This window comes from Chinchilla lanigera, unplaced genomic scaffold (genome assembly GCF_000276665.1).
Source record: "Chinchilla lanigera isolate Chin_1 unplaced genomic scaffold, ChiLan1.0 scaffold00054, whole genome shotgun sequence".
NCBI lineage: Eukaryota > Metazoa > Chordata > Mammalia > Rodentia > Chinchillidae > Chinchilla > Chinchilla lanigera.
Window position 1 is genome coordinate 9,594,936 of NW_004955455.1, and position 21,274 is coordinate 9,616,209.

General features: G+C 51.3%; 1 protein-coding gene across 5 annotated transcripts in view; it reads right to left on the minus strand.

Annotated features, from left to right (window-relative positions):
• The window catches only part of Cmklr1 (chemerin chemokine-like receptor 1), a 51,182-nt gene that overhangs the window by 7,515 nt on the left and 22,393 nt on the right, over positions 1-21,274 (minus strand). For 2 of the 5 annotated variants that reach the window (XM_013520446.1, XM_013520449.1), the window contains exons 1-2: positions 13,975-14,196; positions 6,623-6,695 (exon numbers count right to left, since the gene is read on the minus strand). The exons of 1 other annotated variant lie outside the window; for it this stretch is intronic. In XM_013520446.1, coding sequence (XP_013375900.1) covers positions 6,623-6,634 — 12 coding nt within the window. In that variant the 5' untranslated portion in view covers positions 6,635-6,695; positions 13,975-14,196. Of the gene's footprint in view, positions 1-6,622; positions 6,696-13,974; positions 14,197-21,274 lie in introns of those variants that run through there. 2 more of the 5 variants (XM_013520447.1, XM_013520445.1) reach the window with 2 other exon arrangements.

Sequence of the window (21,274 nt, forward strand, 5' to 3'; positions counted from 1 at the left end):
TATTATTATGTTATCCTTCTTTTACTCTTTAAAATAAAAAATAAAAAAAAATGTACATTGGAGAAAAGACAGCCTCTTTATCAAATGGTCCTGAAAAATCTGGATATCCATATATAGAAAATTGAAATTAGATCCTTATCTCTTGCTCTCCATAAAAAAATCTATTCAAAATGGATCAAAGACCTAAGTATAAGACCTGGAACACTGAACTTACTAGAAGAAAGTGTAGAAGGAACACTGAAGCCATAGGTACAGGCAAAGACTTCCTGAATAGGACCGCAGTAACCCAGAATAATAGTAAGAATGAGTAAATGAGACTACATCAGATTAAACGTTTCTGCACAACAAGGGAAACAATTCGCAGAGTGCAGAGAGGGAAAATCCTGGCCAGTTACTCTTCTGACAGAAGATTCATGCCTAGAATATAAAAAAAAAAAAAACTTGACACAAAAACAAAAAATGGGCAAAGAAAAAACAGACACTCCCCAAAAGAAGAAATACACATAGAAATGGCCAATAAGTATAGGAAAAATGTGCAATATCTTTAGTCATTAGGGAAATGGCTAAAACAAAATTAGCCCTCCAATGAGATTCCATCTCATCCCAGTCAGAATGCTTGCCATCAAGAATATAAGTCAATCAATAAACACAAAAATTAATTAATTAATTCTGACAAGGATAGGGGTGGGGGAGGAGACCTTTCTACCCTGCTGGTGGGAATGTAAATTAGTACAGCCACTAAAGAAATCAGTATGGAGGATACCATTTGATCTAGCTACTCCCTGCTGTATACCTGAAGGAAGTCAACATACTATAGGGATCCTTGCATAACCATATTTGCTGTGGCACAATAGACAACAGATATGGTAAGGAACCGGCCCAGGTGCCCACCAACAGACCAATGGATAAAGCAAATGTGGCACATCTACACGTTTATTGTACCACATGGGAGTATCACTTGGCTGTAAAGAAGCATGAAATTATGACATTTGCAGGAAAATAGGTAGAACTGGAGATCATCATATTAAGTAACACAAGTTTCCCAATATATGGAATCTAAAAGAGATGGCATGACCATTGAAAGGAGTCTATTATTAGACAAGAGGAAAGGAATAAGGGGAGGGGAAGGATTATAAGGGAAGGTGATAGAGGGCTGGAAAAAATTATTAATTATATCCTTAAGAGATCATGATGGTGACATGAATTTACTGAGGCATAAAGGTGTCCCCTTCATTGAGACAGCAGGGTATAAAACAGTATTGTGGCCAGGGATATAGCTCAGCAGCACAGCGCCTGCCTGGCAAGTGCAAGGTCATAAGTTTGATTTCTGGTACCAAAAAAAAAAAAAAAAAAAAAAAGCAGTATTATGGCAATGCCAATGTTTTCTTTTCAAAAATGCATTCAGGGGCTGGGGATTTAGCTCAGCGGCAAAGCGTCTGCTTGGCAAGCGCAAGGTGAGTCGTGAGTTCGGTTCCTGGTACCGGAGAAAAACCAAAAAAAACCAAACAAACAAACAAAAAAAAAAGTGCATTCATATGTACAGATATCAAGAAACTGTCTAGAACAGTATTCACTTAACCGCTTTAGTCTGTCTGATGCTGACTATATATTGTTTAAGAGAATTTTTGATTTTTGATTATTATAAAATGTATCTCAAAATATAATGCTTTACACCTTAAATAAGCAAGATTTTGTCAGTTTTACTCAGTAAAAAAATTTTTCCTATAGTGGGGGTTGAACCCAAGGTCTTTGCACTATGTACCCAGGCCTTTTTATCTCTTTATCTTGAGACAGAATCTCACTAAGCTACCTGGGTGGGACTCAAACTTGTGATCCTCCTTCCCGGGCTTCTCTGTGTGCTGGGATCAGAGGTATGTGCCACCACGCCCTAACCAAAAAAAATAAAACCTTTTTAGAGAATTTAAGGTATCAGGAATGTGGAGCATTCATCTGGATCTAGTTCATAGTAAGTCTTTAGTAAACAGGAATGATTTGCTACTGCCCAGCAGTGCATAAAGACTGAGCAGATTTGAAACCAGAGCTCTGGCCAACCAAAGTCCATGTACTTTGTCCCACCCGAGCTCTCCCATCTCAATACACAGGCTCCAAACTGCCCGTGGGTGCTTCCTCTCAAGTGCAATAAGGCGGACAAACGTGTAAATACCGTACTGTCTCTCTGGTGGGAGAAACCAAAAGCGTAAAAAGAAGAACCAATATTTATAATAGATATTGAGAAATAGGAAGAAATTGTTGAAAAGGAAAGGGAAACTGGGGAGGAGAGAAGGGGAAAGGGAGGAACAGAAAAGGAAAAATGAGAAAGAAGGAAAAAGTAGAAACAAAGCTTTGTAAATAAGGAGAAAGGGGCGAAGGGAGGGGAGGGGAATGGGGAAAAAAAGAGGAATCGAGATATGTCATGTGCAGGTGCAGATTCCCTATGATGAATGTGACCATTATGCATATTTAAATTGTACCAATACACTTAATAATAATAAAAAAGCAAAAAAGAAAGAGAGAGATGGAGGGAGGGGAAAAGAAGGAAAGGGAAAGGGGACAGAAAAAGAATAAAAATGCGTTCTGTACGCCCATCAACTCTCCACAGTGAATGCAATCATTGTGGACTGCAAACGCAGACTGATAAAAATTTAAAAATTAAAAAGAGAAATAAATAAATAAATAAATAACGCCAGCTTCCTGCACATAAATTCGCTGCTGGTCTTTATAGACCCGAGATTATGCTTTATTACAGAAAGGTCATCTTTTTCTTATATTAAGTAAAACCACTCGAAAAATCTCATTGAGGAATCTGAGGTCAGGGGGCTCAGAACTGCAGCTGAGGTGTTGGCCCACCTAGGAAGTGGGGAGAATGTTCCAGCGGTGTCCCCGGAGGTGTCCCCAGGGGCACTGGAGTTTAAATGAAGACAGAGACCCTGGGGCTGCCCTCCTGTGACTGTGACATGACTGGTGTAGCGGACAGTGCCGGGGGGGACACACTGAGATGTGACTTGTGCCGGGGACTGGGCTGAGCGCTCAACCCAGATGGTCCCACTTGAACCCCAGGACGGGCTACCACGAGGCTCAGGGAGACCCGCATCCTTGGCTGAGCATACAGTGGATAAGCTGGGATTTGAAGCAGCTCTGCAGAACCAGGCTCAACCAGGATGCCACACTGCCTCTGAAACTGCCATCTGTGCAAATTGATGAGCACCACCAAGTATGTCCTAGAGGAAGAAGGGACCGTGTCCATATTCCCCGTGTCGGGCCCCTGGGAGTGGAGAAGATGGCTTTTCTAGGGTCCCTTCCTGTCAGGGCTCCAAACTAGACCCCTGCCCAGCTAGGAGAGAGAAACTCCCCAAGCAGATCTGTTAATCACACCTACACGAGCACGGCACTCAACAGGAAGCCAGCAGCTGCCCCACACAGCTCAACCTGCAGAGAGCTGATTCTTCAAAAAACCACAAGACATGCTACGCCCGCCAGCAGCATACGCTCCCACTGTACCCAACACCACCCTATCTGCTGGCCCTAGACCCCCTACTCAGAGACACAAACTTTTGCACCCCCTCAATAATGTCCTCCTCCGCTACCTAAACTCCGTTGGTTCAGGGCCAATGGTCTTTCTGCACTCGGCCCAGCTGCACCCGGTCTGCAGTAAAGTCCTCGTATGTCGCTTAAACTCTGCCTGTCTCGGTGGTCTCAACTGTGCCTCGATTTACCCTAACCCTTCCCACCAGAAGCACACAGACGCAAGACAGACAGATGGTGAGGGCCAGCAAGCCTGCCCCAGACACCCAGGGGGGGCTGTGACCAGCCTGAGAGTTTGCGGCTTCCCAGGGAAGGCGGCATCTGAGCCAAGCAGTGAGGGACAAGTACGGATTAAGGCTGTGGAGAGCAGTGAGCGCAGAGAGCTGCACCAGGCCCTCCCAGCCCCAGCACCCCCTTGTGGGCAGTGGGGGTGGGGTGCAGCGGAATCAGGTGCAACAATCACTGTGTGCTTCTGGTGGTGTCTGCAGAGATGCTGCCCCATGTGGATAACATCACGTCTGGAGCTCTGGCTGGGCTGGGAGCAGCTTGGGGTCAGAGGCTGCATCATTTCCTCTGCGCACCAGGGCCAAGCAGGGTTGGCACAGGGTGACACACATCCTCCGGGCCCGTCTGTCCATTCTCCCTTTACTCCTCCCCCCACTGGGAACAGACTGGGCCATTTCCTCCACTGGAGCACGCTTCCCCCGACCCTCAGCAGTCCAGGAGACCCTGTCACAGCTTTGCCCCCAGCTCCCACTCTGTTGGGGCACTCGACACAGCTCTGCTTTCTCGAGCCCATTTCTATTCCTAACCCAGGCAGAGCAGCAGCCCTGGCTGAGCCATCCTGAGCTGAGCCCAGCAGCCCTGGCTGTGACCTTGGGCAAGACTGTGACCTTCACTGTGCCTCGATTGCCTTATCTGTAAAATAGACATGATAATAATGTTCCCTGCATCATAAGATGGCTGCAAGGACCACATACAGGTCAGATGTAATGTGTAACTGTCCCTTCATATGCAAGCAGGATGGATGCCAGGGGTCCCCTGTGGGCCCCCAAATCCTCCAATGTGTAAGTCCCTTACCTAAAATAGTATATCTGCATGTAATCCATATATGTCCTCCCACTTAAAAACTTTTGAAATATTTTATCAACATGGACTGATTGCACAAATTACTAGATTTGACTGTGACATTGCCAAACATGCATATGTTGTGCATTTATCATGTCAAATTATCTCTAGATGACCTAATATCCCCGACACAACGTAAATCTATGGAAATAGTTGTTACGCCGCGTCATCTAAGGACAAAAGAATCACAAGAAACAGTCTGCACCGATTCAGTACAGAAGCAATTTTTCCCCAAATAGTTTCAATCCCTGGTTGGTTGAAAGCATGGATGTAGGCTCCTTAGGTACTCGGGGCAGGGCCTGTTACAGGACCAGCCTTCTGTTGCCGTCATTATTTGCCATAGTAATAATTAGTAGTAGTGTCGTTAATTCCTCAGGCTTCTATTCTTAGCTCCCTTTTGCCTGGACAGATGGGAGACGGTGAGCTAGAGGTCAGGGGACAGGCTCATTCCTGCCCACCTGCGTCCCAGCCCTGGGCTCAAGGGTCAGTCAGGAAGGACAAGCGTAAAGATTTTGCCTCTCCGAGCCCCAGGCTGCGCGTCCCTCGAGTGGGGGTACAGAACAGCCCCCTCGTGTTATGGGGAACTCTGTGCACAATGAGGATGAGTCCTTTTCCGACCGTAAATTGTAAAGAAAATTCTAGTTCCACATCTTCCTGAAACAGCCCACGGCTGGGAAACTTATGAAAAATGTACATAAGTGTATAGCATCCTCCAAAAGCAGTTCCAGTTTTGTAAATGAATGACTAACTTAAAGACAGCAGTATGCAATATAACAACCACTGTTGAATTCCTATCATCTTGTTTAGTGAAATTCTGTATTGTTTCTAATGCTTTTTTATTCTTTTTTATTCTCCTTAAAAAATTTTTTAAAGAAAGAAAAGGAAAGAAAGAAAACGGGCCCAGAGAGGTGAAGTCACTTGCCTCAGGCCACACAGCTAGGAAATCTGATTCTAGAATTTTCCAGATTCCAGGTGAAAAGGCTCGGGTTTCCTGTTTTTCCTGACAGGTTAGCACCTCCCAGCTCTGAGTGCTGTAAGCTCCAACCCTGAATCCTGAGAGCCCTGACCCTTATCACATTCCTGATCCTCCCATGCAGGTGCCTCCCCTGAGTCACCTTGTCTGATCTCCCTTCCTCTTCCGCACAAGGTCTGTACAAGCAGCTCCCACATGAAACCTACACTGCAGTGAGGTGGCCCCCAGCTTTCCTCTCGGTGTCTTTCATGATGCCTCCTGCCCAGTGAGAAACACTTTGGAAATTCATGGTAAAGAACAGTGTTGCTTCCCCATTTTTGATAATTCAAGATCTCCAGCTGATCACATTTCCTTCTTTGACTTGGCCACGAGGAAGCTCAGAGTCACACTGCTAGATGAAAGGTGACAACATCTTATCTTTGCTGCTCTCTAGGTTTCTGCATTGGTTTCGGTTGGCCCTTAGCCCATTTATACTGGTTTTAATCTCTTGTATTTTTGGTTTTTTGTTTGTTTGTTTGTTTTTTTGGATTTTTTTTCCGGTACCGGGAATTGAACTCACGACCTTGCGCTTGCCAGGCAGGCACTGTGCCACTGAGCTAAATCCCCAGCCCCCAATCTCTTGTAATAAATAACTGATTGGGTGCACACAAAAGCCCAAACACTGTGCCAAACAGGCTTAAGTACATGAGCTCACACATTTCCAACAGCCGTGGCAGTGGCACTGCTGTTACTCCTGGTATAAAGCTGATGTCACTCAGCTAGTCAAAAGACCCACATCCAGGTTGCTCGGACCTCAGTTCTCGCTTTTAACCATGTTGCTCTCTAGAAAGTTTTTCTGTGCCTGTCACACCTCTGCTGATGGCCCAGGGGTCCCAGCTCCACCCTAAAGAGACACCCTCCTCACTGCTGCCCTTTTGCGAGTGCTGGGGGAATCCACCTTCCCTTGTTTTGGAGGCAAAACTCTGGCTGGGCTCTGGGACACACGCAGGGATCACTTACCAGCAGCCACATCTGCCCTCACAGCCCGCGCTGGAAGGTGGTTCTGATGCTGGCTCTGTCTCTGCTTGGAGCCCTGGGGACAGATGAGTCACACTAGTTCAGGTTTCAGTTGTGTTTTTTTATTATTACTACTATTTTAAAGAGAAAAGAACAGAAACTAAATAACAAAAACAAAGACAAAAGCAAAAAAAAACACAAAAACTGTAAAAATGATACAGAATTTCAAAACAAGATGGTAGAAAATCAACAGTGGTTGTGTATTACTTATTGTTATCTTCAAAGTAGCTGCTCAGATTGACAGAGAGAGGTACGCAAGATTGATCAAACAATTACACATGAACTCTTCCTTTCAATAAACCAATAGAAATTTGTAGTACAATATTCTTAGCTATCTTGTGTGTATATATGTATTTCCCTTCCTTCTTTCTTTTCTTCTTTCCCCCATCCCAGTTGTTCTTTCCTAGTAAGCAGTTTCTTTCCCTTTCACAATATCCATTGTACCTTTCAGTTTTATTTACTCTTTCAGGTTCTTACACTAGGGAAACAATATGATGTTTACACGTGTGGGTCTGATTTATCTCACTTATGAGTATGGTCTCTCTTATGAGTTGCATCCAGTTACCTATAAAAGCCTTGAGTTTATCTTTCTTTATAGCTGAGTACTATTCCATTGCATAAAAATACCACACTTTTCTTATCCACTCCTCAGTGGATGGACGTTTGGGTTGTTTCCAAAATTTTGCTATGACTACCTGCGCTGCTATAAATATGGAAGTTTCAGTTTACCTGAGACCCTGACCTTATAACCGTTTGAGTCCAGGGGCCCAGGACTGCCTGCTCAAAAGCTCTGGGGCCAGAGCACCGTAGGCTGATCTCAGTGATACCTGTGCTAGGGATGGTCTCTGTGAGTATGGAGGAGAAGACGCCAAGCAGGAAGCAGAAGCACAAGGCCCCACTGTGGGACACATCTGAGTGGCTGTTTCCCCTCTGGGGCCTCAGTTGTACAGGAATGGCAATAATACTCACCTACCTACCTCTTGGGTCTAGGTTGCGCTAGCGTAAAAGAGATGCCCTTTGGGGGTCAGAACTAGGTGGCAGATGGTCTCTAATGTTTCTCAGTCCCCAGGACCCTGCATGGGCCCATCCAAGGTCCCCTAGCTCATTCCTGTCATGACAGAAAAACCCAGAAGACCCAGGTTCAGGCCAAGGTCACAGAGGGTCACTGAGCTCGGCCTTGTGGGAGACAAAGCCAGCTTAAATTCAACACCTGAAACCTTTCTGCACCAGCATACTTGCTGGGTGGCAGCCTCCAAAATCCTGCAGTTTCCAGGGTATAGGATATTTTAATCCCTTTTCAATTTCTCCTACAAGTTCAAAGTCATCCTTAAAATTCAATTTCAAATGCCATCTCCAGGAAGTGTTCCACCATGTCCCCTCTTGTCTGCAGGAGTAGGACGGTGTCCACACATTCCCAAAAGACGTGTCCACCAGAACCCGTGAATGTGAGGTTATTTGGGAAAGGTGTACTTTGCAGGTATAATGAAGATAAGGTTCTCAAAACAAGGCCCTTCTGGATCAGGGTGGGCCCTCAGCTCAATGACAGGTGGCCCTAGAAGACAGTGTGACAGAGCGAGACTTGAGGAGGCCATGGAGTTGGAGGCAGAGGTGGAATGGTAGGGCCACAAGCCAAGGAGGCTTGGAGCCACCAGAAGCTAGACGGGTGGGGAGGTCCCTGGTGTGTGTGTGGAAGGGGCGATACAGCCCAGCAGACACCTTAGTTTCAGACTTCTGCCTCCGGAACTTCCTGAGGAAGAACTCCTATTGTTTAAACCACCCAGTTGGTGATCAATCGTTAACCTAGAAGACAAACACAGGCCACATTCTGGCTCTCGGGGCGTCCTGCTCACCTCTGTGGGGCAGGTGGCACTTAGGTGGCTGTGGTTGCCTCCCACATGTGACCAGATTGCAAGTTTCCTGGGAAGACAGCTGGGTTGAATTCAGCTCCAAACCCTCAGGGCAGAGCAAACTGCAGGCACGGACCGCTTTTCTTCTGTCTTGTTCTATTTTTCTGACTCTATTGACAAAAGTACCCTCTGCTTGAGCCTGCTCCACATAGTGACCTCTGGGGGGCGTACTTGGTACCAGCAGCCCTGGGCTGTGAGAGCGTGTTCCAGCTATCGATCGAGTCCTCTGGTGACCTAGCTTCAGACTCAGGGCTTAGAAATCACACCGTGTCTCTTCTGCCCTCCTCTTTTTTATACTTCTTTTTTAAAATAACTACCAACTCAAAAGAAGTGCAAAAATACTACAGAGATGTCCTCTTGTGCCTCCCACCCACCTTCCCCAGTGGTAGCACCTTACACCTCCTAGAATATGCTGTGGTGAGTGAATGAACAGGTAGATGAATGAGGGAAGGGATGAATGAGCAATTGGATGAGTGCGTGAGTGCCGGCCTTTCCTAGCTCACCGGGTGGGTCTGCAGATGACAGTGTTGATGCAGTAGAACAAAGAACAGAAGGACACAGGGATGAAGGACCTTAAATGCGGCTTCACATCCACCAGTGCTGGCCTCTGACCTACAAGCTCCGTGACCTTGAGGACATCACGTAACTCTCTCTAAAGCCTTGACTTCAGTATCAGTGCAATGGGGCTAATCCAAGGCCCCAGCTACCTGGCATGCAATGAGGATGGGATAGAGGTGTTTGCTGATGGCCCAGGGCACTGGCTGGAATGCAGAGAGCGCCCACATTAACGAAGGAAGCGCTTCCTGTGTGCTGGACGACAAGCCTCGCACGTATTCACATACCAGCCAGTCCTCTGGGCAGCCTGACAGGTTCCTGACATGAATGCACCTATTTTCAGCTGAGGACAGAGGTCAAGGGTGTCAGGCCTGGCCTGAGAGTGACCTAAGGCAGAACTTCATGCTGCTACAAAACAATGGCCTGCCCTCTGCAAACAAGAAGTAAGGGCCATAGAGACATGTAGGACCGGACCTGAAGTCTTCCTGACGCCAGTCCTATCTACACACCTGGGCCGATTGTCTGTGCAGCTTTGACTTCAAACACTCCATCCGGATTCTTTGAAACTGTGACCCCAACCCTAAACCCTATATGTACTTAACCTCCCCTGCAGAGCGAGGCTGCTATCACGCCGATGGCAGCCTGCCTGTATGTAGATGGAACGAATCTGATCTTTCCCACAGCCTCGGCCTCCGGGTGTTTCCTCACGTCCCCACTATCTAACCCAGGGGGGCACAGGAAGTGCTGTGAAGCGTTCTGCACCACTGTGGAGGACAAAGCCAAGGGGGTTTATTATTGCTGTCGTTAACAGTGGCTCTGCCTATAATCAATGTCCATCAGGTTTTCTTTCAGTCCTGGCTCCTCTTGCCTCCCTCGTGTTACCCTCTCCAGTTCCCCAGGTCTCTCCCTCTGCTGCTGGGTCCTGCCCGCTGTCCCTGAGGCCACTCCCACATGAAAGGCCTGTCTAACACACACTCATGCCCAGGCCACCTCAGGACAGTGCCTGGTGCGCAGTAAGCACAAGCATCACCGTTACTGGCATCATAATTTATTGAGCACTTATTATGTGGCAGGGCCCATTAGAAATCGTTGTCACAGATTGTCCTCAAATGGCTCTCAGTGCAGGAAGGTTTCTGCCCATTTAATGGGCAATGAAACTGAGGCTTTTGGAAACAAGTACTGCATGATGCCTGCATTGTTGTCATTGTTAGAAATTAGAGCACACAGTGCTGGACTGTAGTGATCCAACCTACAATTTCTTAGCTTTATGATGGTCCAAAAACAATGGGCACTGAATAGAAGCTATACTTCAAATTTTGAATTTTTCCCCCTAGGCTAGCAATATGTATGGTCTGATCCACTTTCAAGATGTGGGGCAGTAGCACTGAAAAACAGCTCTTTCAGCCCCATAATCACAAGGGGAACAACCAAAACTCTCCAGGGGGCTGTGGTGCTAAGTTAGAGTGTTAGGTAGGTGATGTGTCGTAAATGCAATTTTGTTTGTTTGTTTTTGAGACAGGGTCTCACTATGTAGTTCAGGCTGTTCTTGAATTCACTGTGTAGCCCAAGCTGGCTCAAACTTGTGGTGATCCTCTTGCCTCTGCCTCCCGAGTGCCGGGACTACAGGCATGCACCACCACGCTTGGCCATAAATGCAGTTTTGACTTATAAAATTTTAAGCTTGCAATGGGTTTGTATGGACCAGACCTCACTGTAAGTCAAAGAGCATCTATGTTGCTAGTCAAGCTTCCCAATTGCTCATTCTGTGATTGGAAGTCTTACCTTTGGCTCTCCTCACTTATTCTAGGGCTCAGGTCCCTTCCATATCACACACACACACACACACACACACACACACACACACACACACTGCCTCCAGTGGAGAAATGTATTGTAGCTCCAAACCCAACAAGGGCCTGCCATGTGGAATGTTCAAGGAACTCTTCCTACAAATCCCAAAAAGACAGCCACCCCAACAGGAAAATGAGCAAATGACAGGAGTAGGTAATAGCATCCAGGCAGGTGAATTCCCAAAACTGGCAGAAGACAAACTGCAGATGAAAGAAATACAAATGAAAAGCAGCAGTCTACACTTACTGGACTGTAGCAAGATCTGGAATGTGGATATTCCCCACGCAGCCAAGTAAGGGACTCAGCACCTCATGTCATGCTGTGGGGCCCTGGGAATGCCTGGGACATCCTGTTCAAGCCCACAGCCTGCCCAGAGACCTGCTGCAGGATGTTCAAGCAGATTGTTGGTGCAGCGACGCCCTCTGCTCCAGAAATAAGCCCTTATATGAGGATCCCTGCAGATAGGATTTATGAAGGAAGCATTCCAGGAAAACCAAGTCAAGGAGTGGGGAAGTGGGATTGGGAAAGGGAGGAGATCAGGCGAGGGCGCGGCATCCTGCAGAGGCCCACAGAGGGTTCACTCACGTCCAGAGAGCGCTCGGGGGACAGCGCAGGTCACATACCCGGAGGCTGAGTATTTATGCCTCTCGGCCCTACCCCAGGATGTGCATTCCCAGATGCAGCCTGCCTTTGAGGTCAGTCCTCCTCTGAGGAGGAGCTGCAGGTGCCAGCTCCCAGCGAGGCAGGAAACAAGAGCCTGTGGGAGACAAGTCTATGAAAGAGCCAAGGCCCAGGGGGCGCAGGCAGGCCACAGGTCATCCGCTGGCACTGGATGCTGGAGACCCCAAGTGCTGGGCGTGGTAGGGGGAGATAAGATGGGGCGGCCCCTAACCTGGGATACAAAGCCATGGTGAAGAGCTACTGATAATCAGGTGCACACATAGCGACCCAGAAACAGCATTTTCTCTTCCTTCTCGTTTTCTCTCTCCTTCTCTCTTTGTGTGTGCGCGTGCCTGTGTGTGTAGCCCTGGGGACTGACTCCAGAGCCTTCCTACGGAGTTACATCCGCAGCCCTTTTTTTATTTTGAGACAGGGGACACACTAAGTCACTAAGTTGCCCAGGATGAGCTCCTATTTGTGATCCTCCTGCCCCAGCCTCCTGGAGTGCTGTGATTACAGGCACGTGTTCCCACGCTGAGCTCCTACAGCTATCTGAAAACTCTCAGGCCCGGGGGCCCTGAGAGCGCCCAAGGACCTTGGAAACACATGCGTGCAAAGTCCCAACCCAGGTCCTGCGAGAACCAAATGGCAAGAAACACATTGGACAGATTAGCGTGGCTCCGTGGGAGGGGTGACGGGTGTGGGAGAGGGGGCCATGGCGTAAGGAATGCAGTGGAAAAGGAAAACAGGACAAGTTGGGGCCTCTGGAAGCCAGCTATGCAGAGGAAGATGGAGAGATTGTAATCTTGTCAAATTTCCCTCCTCTTCCGAAGTCCAGGAAAATCCCAAACGCACCAACACCCCAAGCCCCTGCCTGGGGGTCCCTGACTCTCTGACCAAGCCATGCTAGGCAGGCAGAGAGCCAAATGAGCACCTTCAGAGCCCCACCCGCGGTCCCCTCTGCTGGGCAGGGAAGGAGCTTGGACTTGGACTAGCCAACGGAAGTAACAGCCACGGCTCCTGGGGAGCAGCTGTGCAGTATCCGTCCCCTCCTCAGTGAGCCCAGGCCCTGCGGGGGACAGGATGGCCATAGGCTGTGTCCTGCCCACACCCACACACAGGACCCCTGCAGGGGGAAGTCTAGACTCAAGGTCACATCTGGTTCCTACTGTGACAAGGAACCAAAACCTCAGGCGGATGTTGCCGGTTTTAATCCTGAACAAATGTGTATGTGGCGCTCACTAAGTTCCAGCCGCCATCCAAGCACTATCACAGAAGAAGAAACTGAGGCACAGAGACAGTAATATACCCAAGCTCACACACACACAGCCCAGGTAAGCACGGCAAGTCAAACTAGCCGTGCTGGACAGAAGGGAAGCCGGGAGATGGGCAGGCTTCCAACTCAGAACCGCTCAGTTGCCGAACTGACTCTCTCCTCAACCTCCCCCACCCCCAGGCCATTCTAAACCCCTACGGCCTTTGCCCCGAGAACCTCCAAGTATCCCGGCAAGATCAGCCCAGTAGGGATCAGGATACGCATGCTCAGAGGGCCATGAGGAGGCTTCAGGCTCCCTGTGATTTTTTTCCCCAAGCCTGAGTGGGAGATGCTGAGGAAAAAAAGCCCGTCTGAGGCAGGCTCACTCCTCCCCACCCTGAGGACCTGCCCAGCCTCTGCTCCCTCTCCTGCCTGGGACGCAGCACGGGACCACGCCCTCATCCCCTCTGCTTCCCCCATCCCTGCGAGGTCATTTCCACAGCCCCGCCGTAGCCCGGGGTGCCCAAGGAACAAAAGTCCAGGGCTGGGGCAAGGGGGGCAGACGGTTGCTGGGGTCACCCGCACCCCAACTGGTGAGCGGCAGGCAGCACAGGGATTGGAACCCGCCTTCCTGTGACCCCAGGGCGCCCTCCTCAGGCTGCTCCTGCCTGCCCTGTGTCCCCCGGTGGCTCAGGGGACAGCGAGGCCAAGGGCCATCTGGGCAGCAGATGCTTGCCTTTTGCTTCTCTCTGTCACTGCTTGTGCCCCTTGGCCAAATGGTCACGAGTCTGCAAAGGCCTCACTCCCCTTCTGCCTGCCTCTCCCTGCCTGCTTCTTCCTCAGGTCCTGGTCGCTTGCTCTTCCGGCTGGTTGGTCTCAAGGCCTCTCTGCTTCCCTCCATGTCCTGCCCGCCTTGTCCCTCTTCTCTCTGGACTCTCCCTCCTGTCTTCTCTGTCCTCCCCTTTCTAGGTCTCTCCCTCTCCCTCTGCCCTCCACCTGCCCGCATCCCAGACAGCCCTCCCCACAGACAGGCTCCCTGCCCCTCCCCTGACTGTGACATCACTCACCTGTGACAGCACTGTCCCTTGTTCCTGACCAGCAGAAACCGCCAGCGGCTGCTCCGGCCCACAGTCTCTCCCTCCGAGCTCTGCCGCTAATCTACCCGGGCTGTAGGCCCCTGGCCAATGGCAAGAACCTTATCGGGACCCGTGGGCGTGGGAGCCCATCAGGGAGGCTGGAAACTCTGCCTCCATCCTGCAAATGGCCTTGTTTGGCCTGGCTCCTGTCCCGTCTCCTACCATCATGGCCCACCCTGAGAGTTCGGCTGGAAGGCCTGGACAGTTCTCCTCCTGTTCTCTCTGTTCCAAAAGGCTTTTCGGAGCTAGAAGGCCCCTCCGGGGGTGTCCTGACTTGTTCCTGGGAAAACTGAGACAAGTATCAGGGAGTGTCTGTCGTGTACATGGTATACCCCAGAACTAGAACTGTGGCTGGCACCTCACACGCCTATGGCTCAGGGAGGTTTGTGTCTTTGTTGCATAGATCCACAGAAGGGGCTCAGAGAGGTGCAGTGAGCAGCCCAGGCTCACACAGCTTTTAAGGATCAGCTTAGGGTTTGAACCACAAACTCTCTGACCCCAAAGCCCAAGATTATAGCCTCAGCCAGTAGCAAAAATAGCGTCAGGCATCAGTCTGGTGCTTGACTATGTCTCTCCTCTGAACATGCTGGCTGCCCCCAGCCTGGACAACCATAAGTCAGGATGTCTTTGCCTGCAGCCAAAGCCCCCGGGTTGTCGCCCGGCCTCCCAGCTCCCAGGGCAGAAAGACGGGGCCTCCCGGCTCCCACAAGACTCCAGGCGTCAGGAACCAGGAAAGACACAGTGCCAGCAGACGCTCCAGCCGCGGGCCTGGCTGCCGCCTGGGACAGAATTAGCTGAGTGCCGAGAGGGGAGTGAGCAGGACTTGCTTCCTCCCTGGTCCCACACCCACGCGGGGGCTCCCGCTGAGTCACCACGGGAGCTGAGCAGGGCTGCCAGACAGCCTGCCCCACTTTCTCCTGGGCTAGAAAGCACAGCGTTTGATGGGCAAATGCGAGGATCCCTGAAAGAATTTCCTTCCTCCCTGGGATCTGGTCTCAGACCTGCGGTCCTCTTGCTCCTTGCCTTCTGACCTCCAACTTGATCCACAAGGGTACGAAGGGTCCACGGCCTGACCCCTTTGGGCCTCGTAGCACTCTCTCTCTCTCTAGCCCCTGAGCCTGGGGATGGCAAGGGCCGCTTCCACAGCCACACCTAGGGCAGGCACGTGCCTTCTCCTGCCCCCTCCTGAGCCTTCCTTGAGGAAGCTCTCATCATCCATTCCTGCCGACACCCTGACTCGGACACAGGCTCTCCACATGTCCCTTCCTTCACCCCACATCTACCCACTTTGTCTCCTGAACAGCTCACAGATATACCCACCACCTGCTCACCCAAACGGTTACCGCAGGCCCCTAGCCAGACTCTTACTTGGCTATGGCTTGGATAAATATCTCTCAAAAGCCCGTGTGTTGAAGGCGTGGTGCCCTGCCCATGGTGCCTTTGGGAGGTGGTACAGAGAATATAATGGAAGGAAGTTAGGCCACTGGAGGGGGTATTAATGGGGACCTTAAATACTTCCTCACTGTGTTTGCTGCCCAGCTACCATGAAATGAACTGCTTCTTCCACCACTTGCTCCACCATGATGCGCTGTCTCCCCACAGGCCCAAAGCAATTAGCCACGGACTGAAACCTCCAAAACTGTGAGCCAAAGTAAACCTTCCCCCTTCCTAAATTGATATATCTCAGATATTTGTTACAGTCACCGGAGCCTGAAGCACAGGGTAGATCTTTCCAAAATGCAAACCATATCATGTCACCGCTACTGAAAATTCCTGAGTGCCTCTTGCTTGTCCTAGAAATCCAGACCAGCTCCTTACTGAAGCCTCGACCCTGCCTTCCTGCGAGCCAAGCTGGCAGCAGGCCCCACAGGCCCGGGTGGATTGTGGACACTTTCTCAAATACTCAGTCCCGTTACCACATAGGAGACCCATCTGCCCTTGTGACCATTCCTAACCACAAAGCAACCGGCAAGAGCACATGGGTGGGTGTCTCTGCTTCTAGGCCAGAAAGACACCCCGGCGCCCCGTGATGGGTCCAGTACATCCCAGCCACCAGGCTGGTGCACAGGGCCACCGGGAAGACAGCCATGCCTCTTCCCATAAACACTGGCCGGCCCCTGGAGGTGGCCCGTAAATAAACGTCTGCCCTTGCTTATCTCCCGCTGGTCGGGGCGGCCCATACACTTAATCCTCCAAAGTCAGCCTGGAGCCCACTCAGGCAGTTAATCCCGAGCTGTGTACACAGCACATCTGGAAGGAGTCAGGCATGGGCGCGTTCACGTAGGCTGCTCAGGATGTGGTCAGAGAAGCTGCCGAGGGATCCATTTGTCCCGAGCCAGGAGCCAGCCTGGGGCACGCACTGGGTATGCTGCTCAGCGTGTCTGTTTGGAGGGTAGAACCTGGCGGGCCCCAGTTGTCCTTGAGAAGTTGCTGCCCAGCCTCTGTCCTCCTAAATCCGGGCCTGCACAGCCCATCTTCGGCACCAAAGGCCAGCCACAGAGGCACCACACTCTACTCTGGCACCTTGAGGTACCCAGGAGGTGTCAGACAAAAGAGCCTCCCCAGATAGTGCCCCGCCTGGCCTATGAGAGGGCGCAACAAACAGGGACTCGGGCTTATCTCTGTCTTAATCCTTGCTTCTAACCCCTCGGCTTTGCTTCCTCCTTCTCCATCTCTGTCAAAAGAACGAAAACACCTCAGCAGGGCCTTAAAACCATGCCTGATCATGACCAGGTGTATGAGACCCAGCAGGCCATCCTACCAGGCCCCTTTGAGCCTGAGGCGGCTGAGGTTTGACATAAATAGCCATCAACAGACTAACTTCATTTTATTGAGCACCTACTATGTGTGCCAGGACACTGAGGGGCGCTTTGTGAGTGAGCATCACCTGCCCCAAACCCTGTGGGACAGTGACTTCTTTGGGCCATTTCAGAGCTGAGAAGCTGAGGCCCAGCTAGGCTGAAAGCTTCCCCCAGGTCACATGGGTAGTAAACGGCCAAGGTGAGATCTGAATCCAAATTGAGAATTGTGTGCGCTTTCTTTTACACTTCATAAGCTCCACTTAGCAAGTGTCCTTACAAAGCTCTCCAGTCCCCCCACCTTCATCCATTATCTACAGAACAAGAGCTGGGAGCTGATGATCTCCAAGTCTCCCGTTCTGCTTTAAAAACTCCAAAGCTGAGAGAGCCAAGTGTCCCTTCCAAGCCTTGGGGATAATAAGAAGACAGCATGACCTGGCTCCATGCTGTGTGGTTCTGGGAAAGTTACTTTGCGTCTCTGAACTGTAGTTGACCAGGTCCTTGCTGGCTGCAATGAGATTTCCCAAGCCTCGCAGTGACTCAGAGCCCCACTTGGGCTTGGGCAGATGGGCTTCACAGGGCTTCCTGGCTCTGTGACTTCCTGGCTCTGCCAACCACCTCTTGTCTGTAAAATGGGGCTCGAGTTATCACCCTGCAGGGTGAGGAACAATGAACATGGGGGGGGGGGACCATGAGTGTGACCGCAAACAGCAGTGTGGACACAGTACCTGGCACATAGTAGGTGCTCAGTAAAACTCAGATGGTGATGATCTATGGGAGCCACAGTGTCAGATCTATGGGACCCGCAGAGCCACGGTGGGGCCCAAGAGGAAGGCTGGGCCCCATCCCCTCCCCAGCACCCCCACACCTCGGCAGAGTCTTGGCAAAGTGTCTCTCACACTTTATTAGTCTTTCCGTGGGAGCACAGCTGTCACCCTGGGGACGCGGGCACTAAATCTGAAGGAGGAGGTGGCCCTGGCTGCGTGACTCCGCGCCTCTGTCTCTACTTCTGGGACTTGTGGATGGGCCGACGCTGCTGCGCAGGAGAACAGCCCACCTGCTGGGCCTGGATAAAGAGCCGGCCCTTTGCAGGATCTCAGACCCGGCCAGCACCCTTCATCCTCATTTCACAGGTGAGAAGACCAAGGCTCAAACTTGGAGATCTTCCCCTAAGTGCCCAGGAACCCAGTGAGCAGGGAGGAGAGGCGTCCAGGCTGGGCTTCCGGCTTTTCCTCCCTTCCTTTTCCGTCCTTCTTGAAATCTGTGGCAAGCCTCTGGGAACCAGGTTGGGATTCCAGCTCCTGTGCTTCCTGGCTGTGTGACCTTGGGGAGCCCCCGGCTCTCTGAGCCTCGGCTTCTCCTCTCTGGCCCTCATCTCAAGGAGCTGTGAGGAGCAGTGAAGCCAGGCTGGTGACGCTCCCCTCCCCCGTGTGATCACCAGCACTGTTAATATCACGAGGAAGAGGGTCGTGTCATAGGGCGACACTGACATGTGTTCCAGGCTCCCCCTTCCCGCTCTCACCTTGGGGACCTTCTACCCAAGCACATCTGGCCCAGGGCGGCCCCACCCGGGCCCCTCGCTGGCTGCCCCTCAGCGGCACCTTGCTCCTGAGACTCCTGGCTGGGGAGGACGGGAAGTGAGTTCGGCGTGGGCCTGGTGGAGTGTGGTTTGGCACCTTCGCCTGGGAGGGTCAGAAAACAGAGCTTCTATTGGAGTGCAGGGTGGGGTCTCCCAAGCGGGCTGACTCAACCCCTCCAGGAGGCTGAAAAGCTTCCGGCACTGGGCTAAGCTCCCGGGGCCAAGGACTCCTCCTTGCAAATCCTCTGCTCCTCCTGTCTCCTTTCCTCCCTCCTTCCAGGAACTATTTACTGAACACATACTATATGCAGGACCCAGGTGAGACCAGGGATGCAGCAGAGGACCGAACAGACACATCCTACCCTGGGAAGGGGGCCTGATAGTACCCTACATACATAAATTAATACATAGCAAAGGAGGCAAACGGCTCTGGAAGCCGCCTGCCACTCACCAGCTGTGTGACTTTGGGCAAGTCACTGCACCTCTCTGTGCCTAGTTTCCTTATCTGAAAAATAGGGTAGCTAGTAGCTCCTCCCTCATTGGGTGTTTGCAAAGACTGAATGAATTTATGTTGGTAATGGTGTAAGAGCACGTCTGGTCACAGGAAGCATTATGTTGGAAAAACAGATGAATAGAACAGCAGAGGGTGAGAGGTGCAGTGACTGAAGTATAAGAGGGAACAGAGTGTAGAAAGCTGCTGGCTTAGGGAGAGGTGACATTAGAGTGGAGACCTGAGCCGAGGGCGACATCACCAATCTAATGGGAGAGAATTTCAGGCAGTGGGAATGACAAGTGCAAAGGTCCTGAGACAGGAGCAGAATTAACAGGTACAAGAAATGGCACAGACTCATTCATTCATCCATTCACTAAAAAAGCTGTCAGTGGACGCTTTGCGTGTCACTATCCTGCCAGAGCTGTGGGAATAAGTTGACCCCATCCCCGCCCTGACAGAGGGTATTAAGATGTCACTGAAAGTCTGAATTTCTTGCAAACTGACCATGCTGAGCTGTGCTAGAGATAGGGTGGGGTTTGGCACAGTCCCCACCCCCGCCTCTATTGTCCCCTGACTCTAAGGCAATAAGTTGCCTTCTGTTAATCACACTGTCTGCCCCTGGTCTTGGGTGCTGCAGAAACAAGAGCAACCCAAGAGAAGGATGAGCCAGACGTTCTTGCTGTCAGCTTCGTGGGAGCGCACACATCTCATTGCAGAAGTGAAAAATGCGCACTCAGCATTTGCATCTCCTGTCTGGCCCTGCTGGTTGCTGAGCTGTGACCCTGGGTCTGTCCAAAGCAAAGCTTAAGTGGCTGGGAGACTGCAGAGGAGGCAGCATTCGAGCTGAGTCTGGAGAGTATAAACCCTTTGCCAGGTGGTGCCACAGAGGGAGAAAAGGTCTCTGCAGAGGGCCTGTGTGTGCGCAGTCACAGAGGCTTGATAAAGGGGGGAAGGAGGTGTGACAGGAGACACAGTGAGGCAACAAGAGAGGTTCAGACTGTAAGGGCCCCTGAAAGCCATCAACTGTATCCTGTGAGTAATGGGGAGCCATGGATGGTTCTAAGCGGAGGGTGTCCATCTTCCTAAAAGGACTAAAGGTCCTAACCCGGATGTGTGTTGTGGACTGCACTGCAGGAAAGAAGAATGGAGGGCAGAGAACAGTGAGGGCCCAGCGAGCTGAGAAGCAGGAACGATCTTTGCGGTTCCAGGAATCCAGATTCCCATCAGAGAACTGCGGGGTCTGTCAACCCATTTTTCATAAAGAGATTCCTTCCGAGCACATGGGCGGGTTTGTTTCCAGAGCCGTTTCCATGACCAGTGCCCCAAGGAAAGTCTAGAACAAGCAAGGAGGGACAGAGACACTCAGCTGAGTCCTCCTGGGAGAAGCCAGGAGGGGCCCACACTGGCCAGTCCCGGGCCCTGGGCCTCACCTCCCACCACAGCCCCCGTGCTGCAGATGAAATCTGGTCACCACGGCAATGCTGAGTCCCTGTCCCCCGGCCTTAGTGACCCAGGCCCTTCCAGCACAGGAGGAGGGGAGAGACCAGAGGCAGGCAGAGTGGCAGCCAGACCTGAGCTCACACGGCAGGCCCTTCCCAGGACAGGTGCACAAGGCAGGGAAATCTGAAGACCCCGGGAGGTGCAGGATTGGCCTTTGGGACTCCAGAAAGGCCTTCCTCAGCTCCAAATGACGCCTGGCACCTTTTACTGGGATGCCTGGAGTCTACCATCTGGGCTCTAGCGTTCACCCCGCCCCGGTACCTTGCAGGGAAAGGGAAGAGGGGGTGAAGAGGAACAGGAAAGGGGGAGAAGGAGCAGGAGGAGGAAGGTGTGGGGAGAAAGAGAATGGGGCTTTTGGGCCAAGAGCACACTGCAGTAGGACGGCAGGATCGGGACTCAGACGTCAGCTATTCTTACCTTGTCGGATGCGGTTAGCGGTTGCTGGGAGTGTGTGAGTGTGAGTGTGTATATGCACGTTAGCATTTAAGTGTGCCCGAGAGACTGTGAAAGGGAAGGGAGCACAGAGAGGGAGGCAGGAGGGAAGCACCAGGGCGGGAGAGCAGGATCCCTGGGCAGGCGCACCCGTCCCCTTCTGGGCCAGCTTGGAGCAGGCCGGGAACCTGGGTGACTGACCCAGGGCAGGGCCTCCAGGCTCCTGGGAAGCCCTGGGTGGGGTCAGTAAAGGATTTCTAGGTGGCTGGAGCACAAGTCCTTCCAGTCCAGCCCATTCCCTGTGCTCAAGGAGCCCAGGGCCCCTAACATGGGGCTCCAGGTCTCCTGGGTTTTGCTCTGTGAGTTCCTCCACCTGAGCTGTTCTTTTCTTTTTGTTTCTTTTCTTTCTTTTTTCTTTTTTTTTTTTTT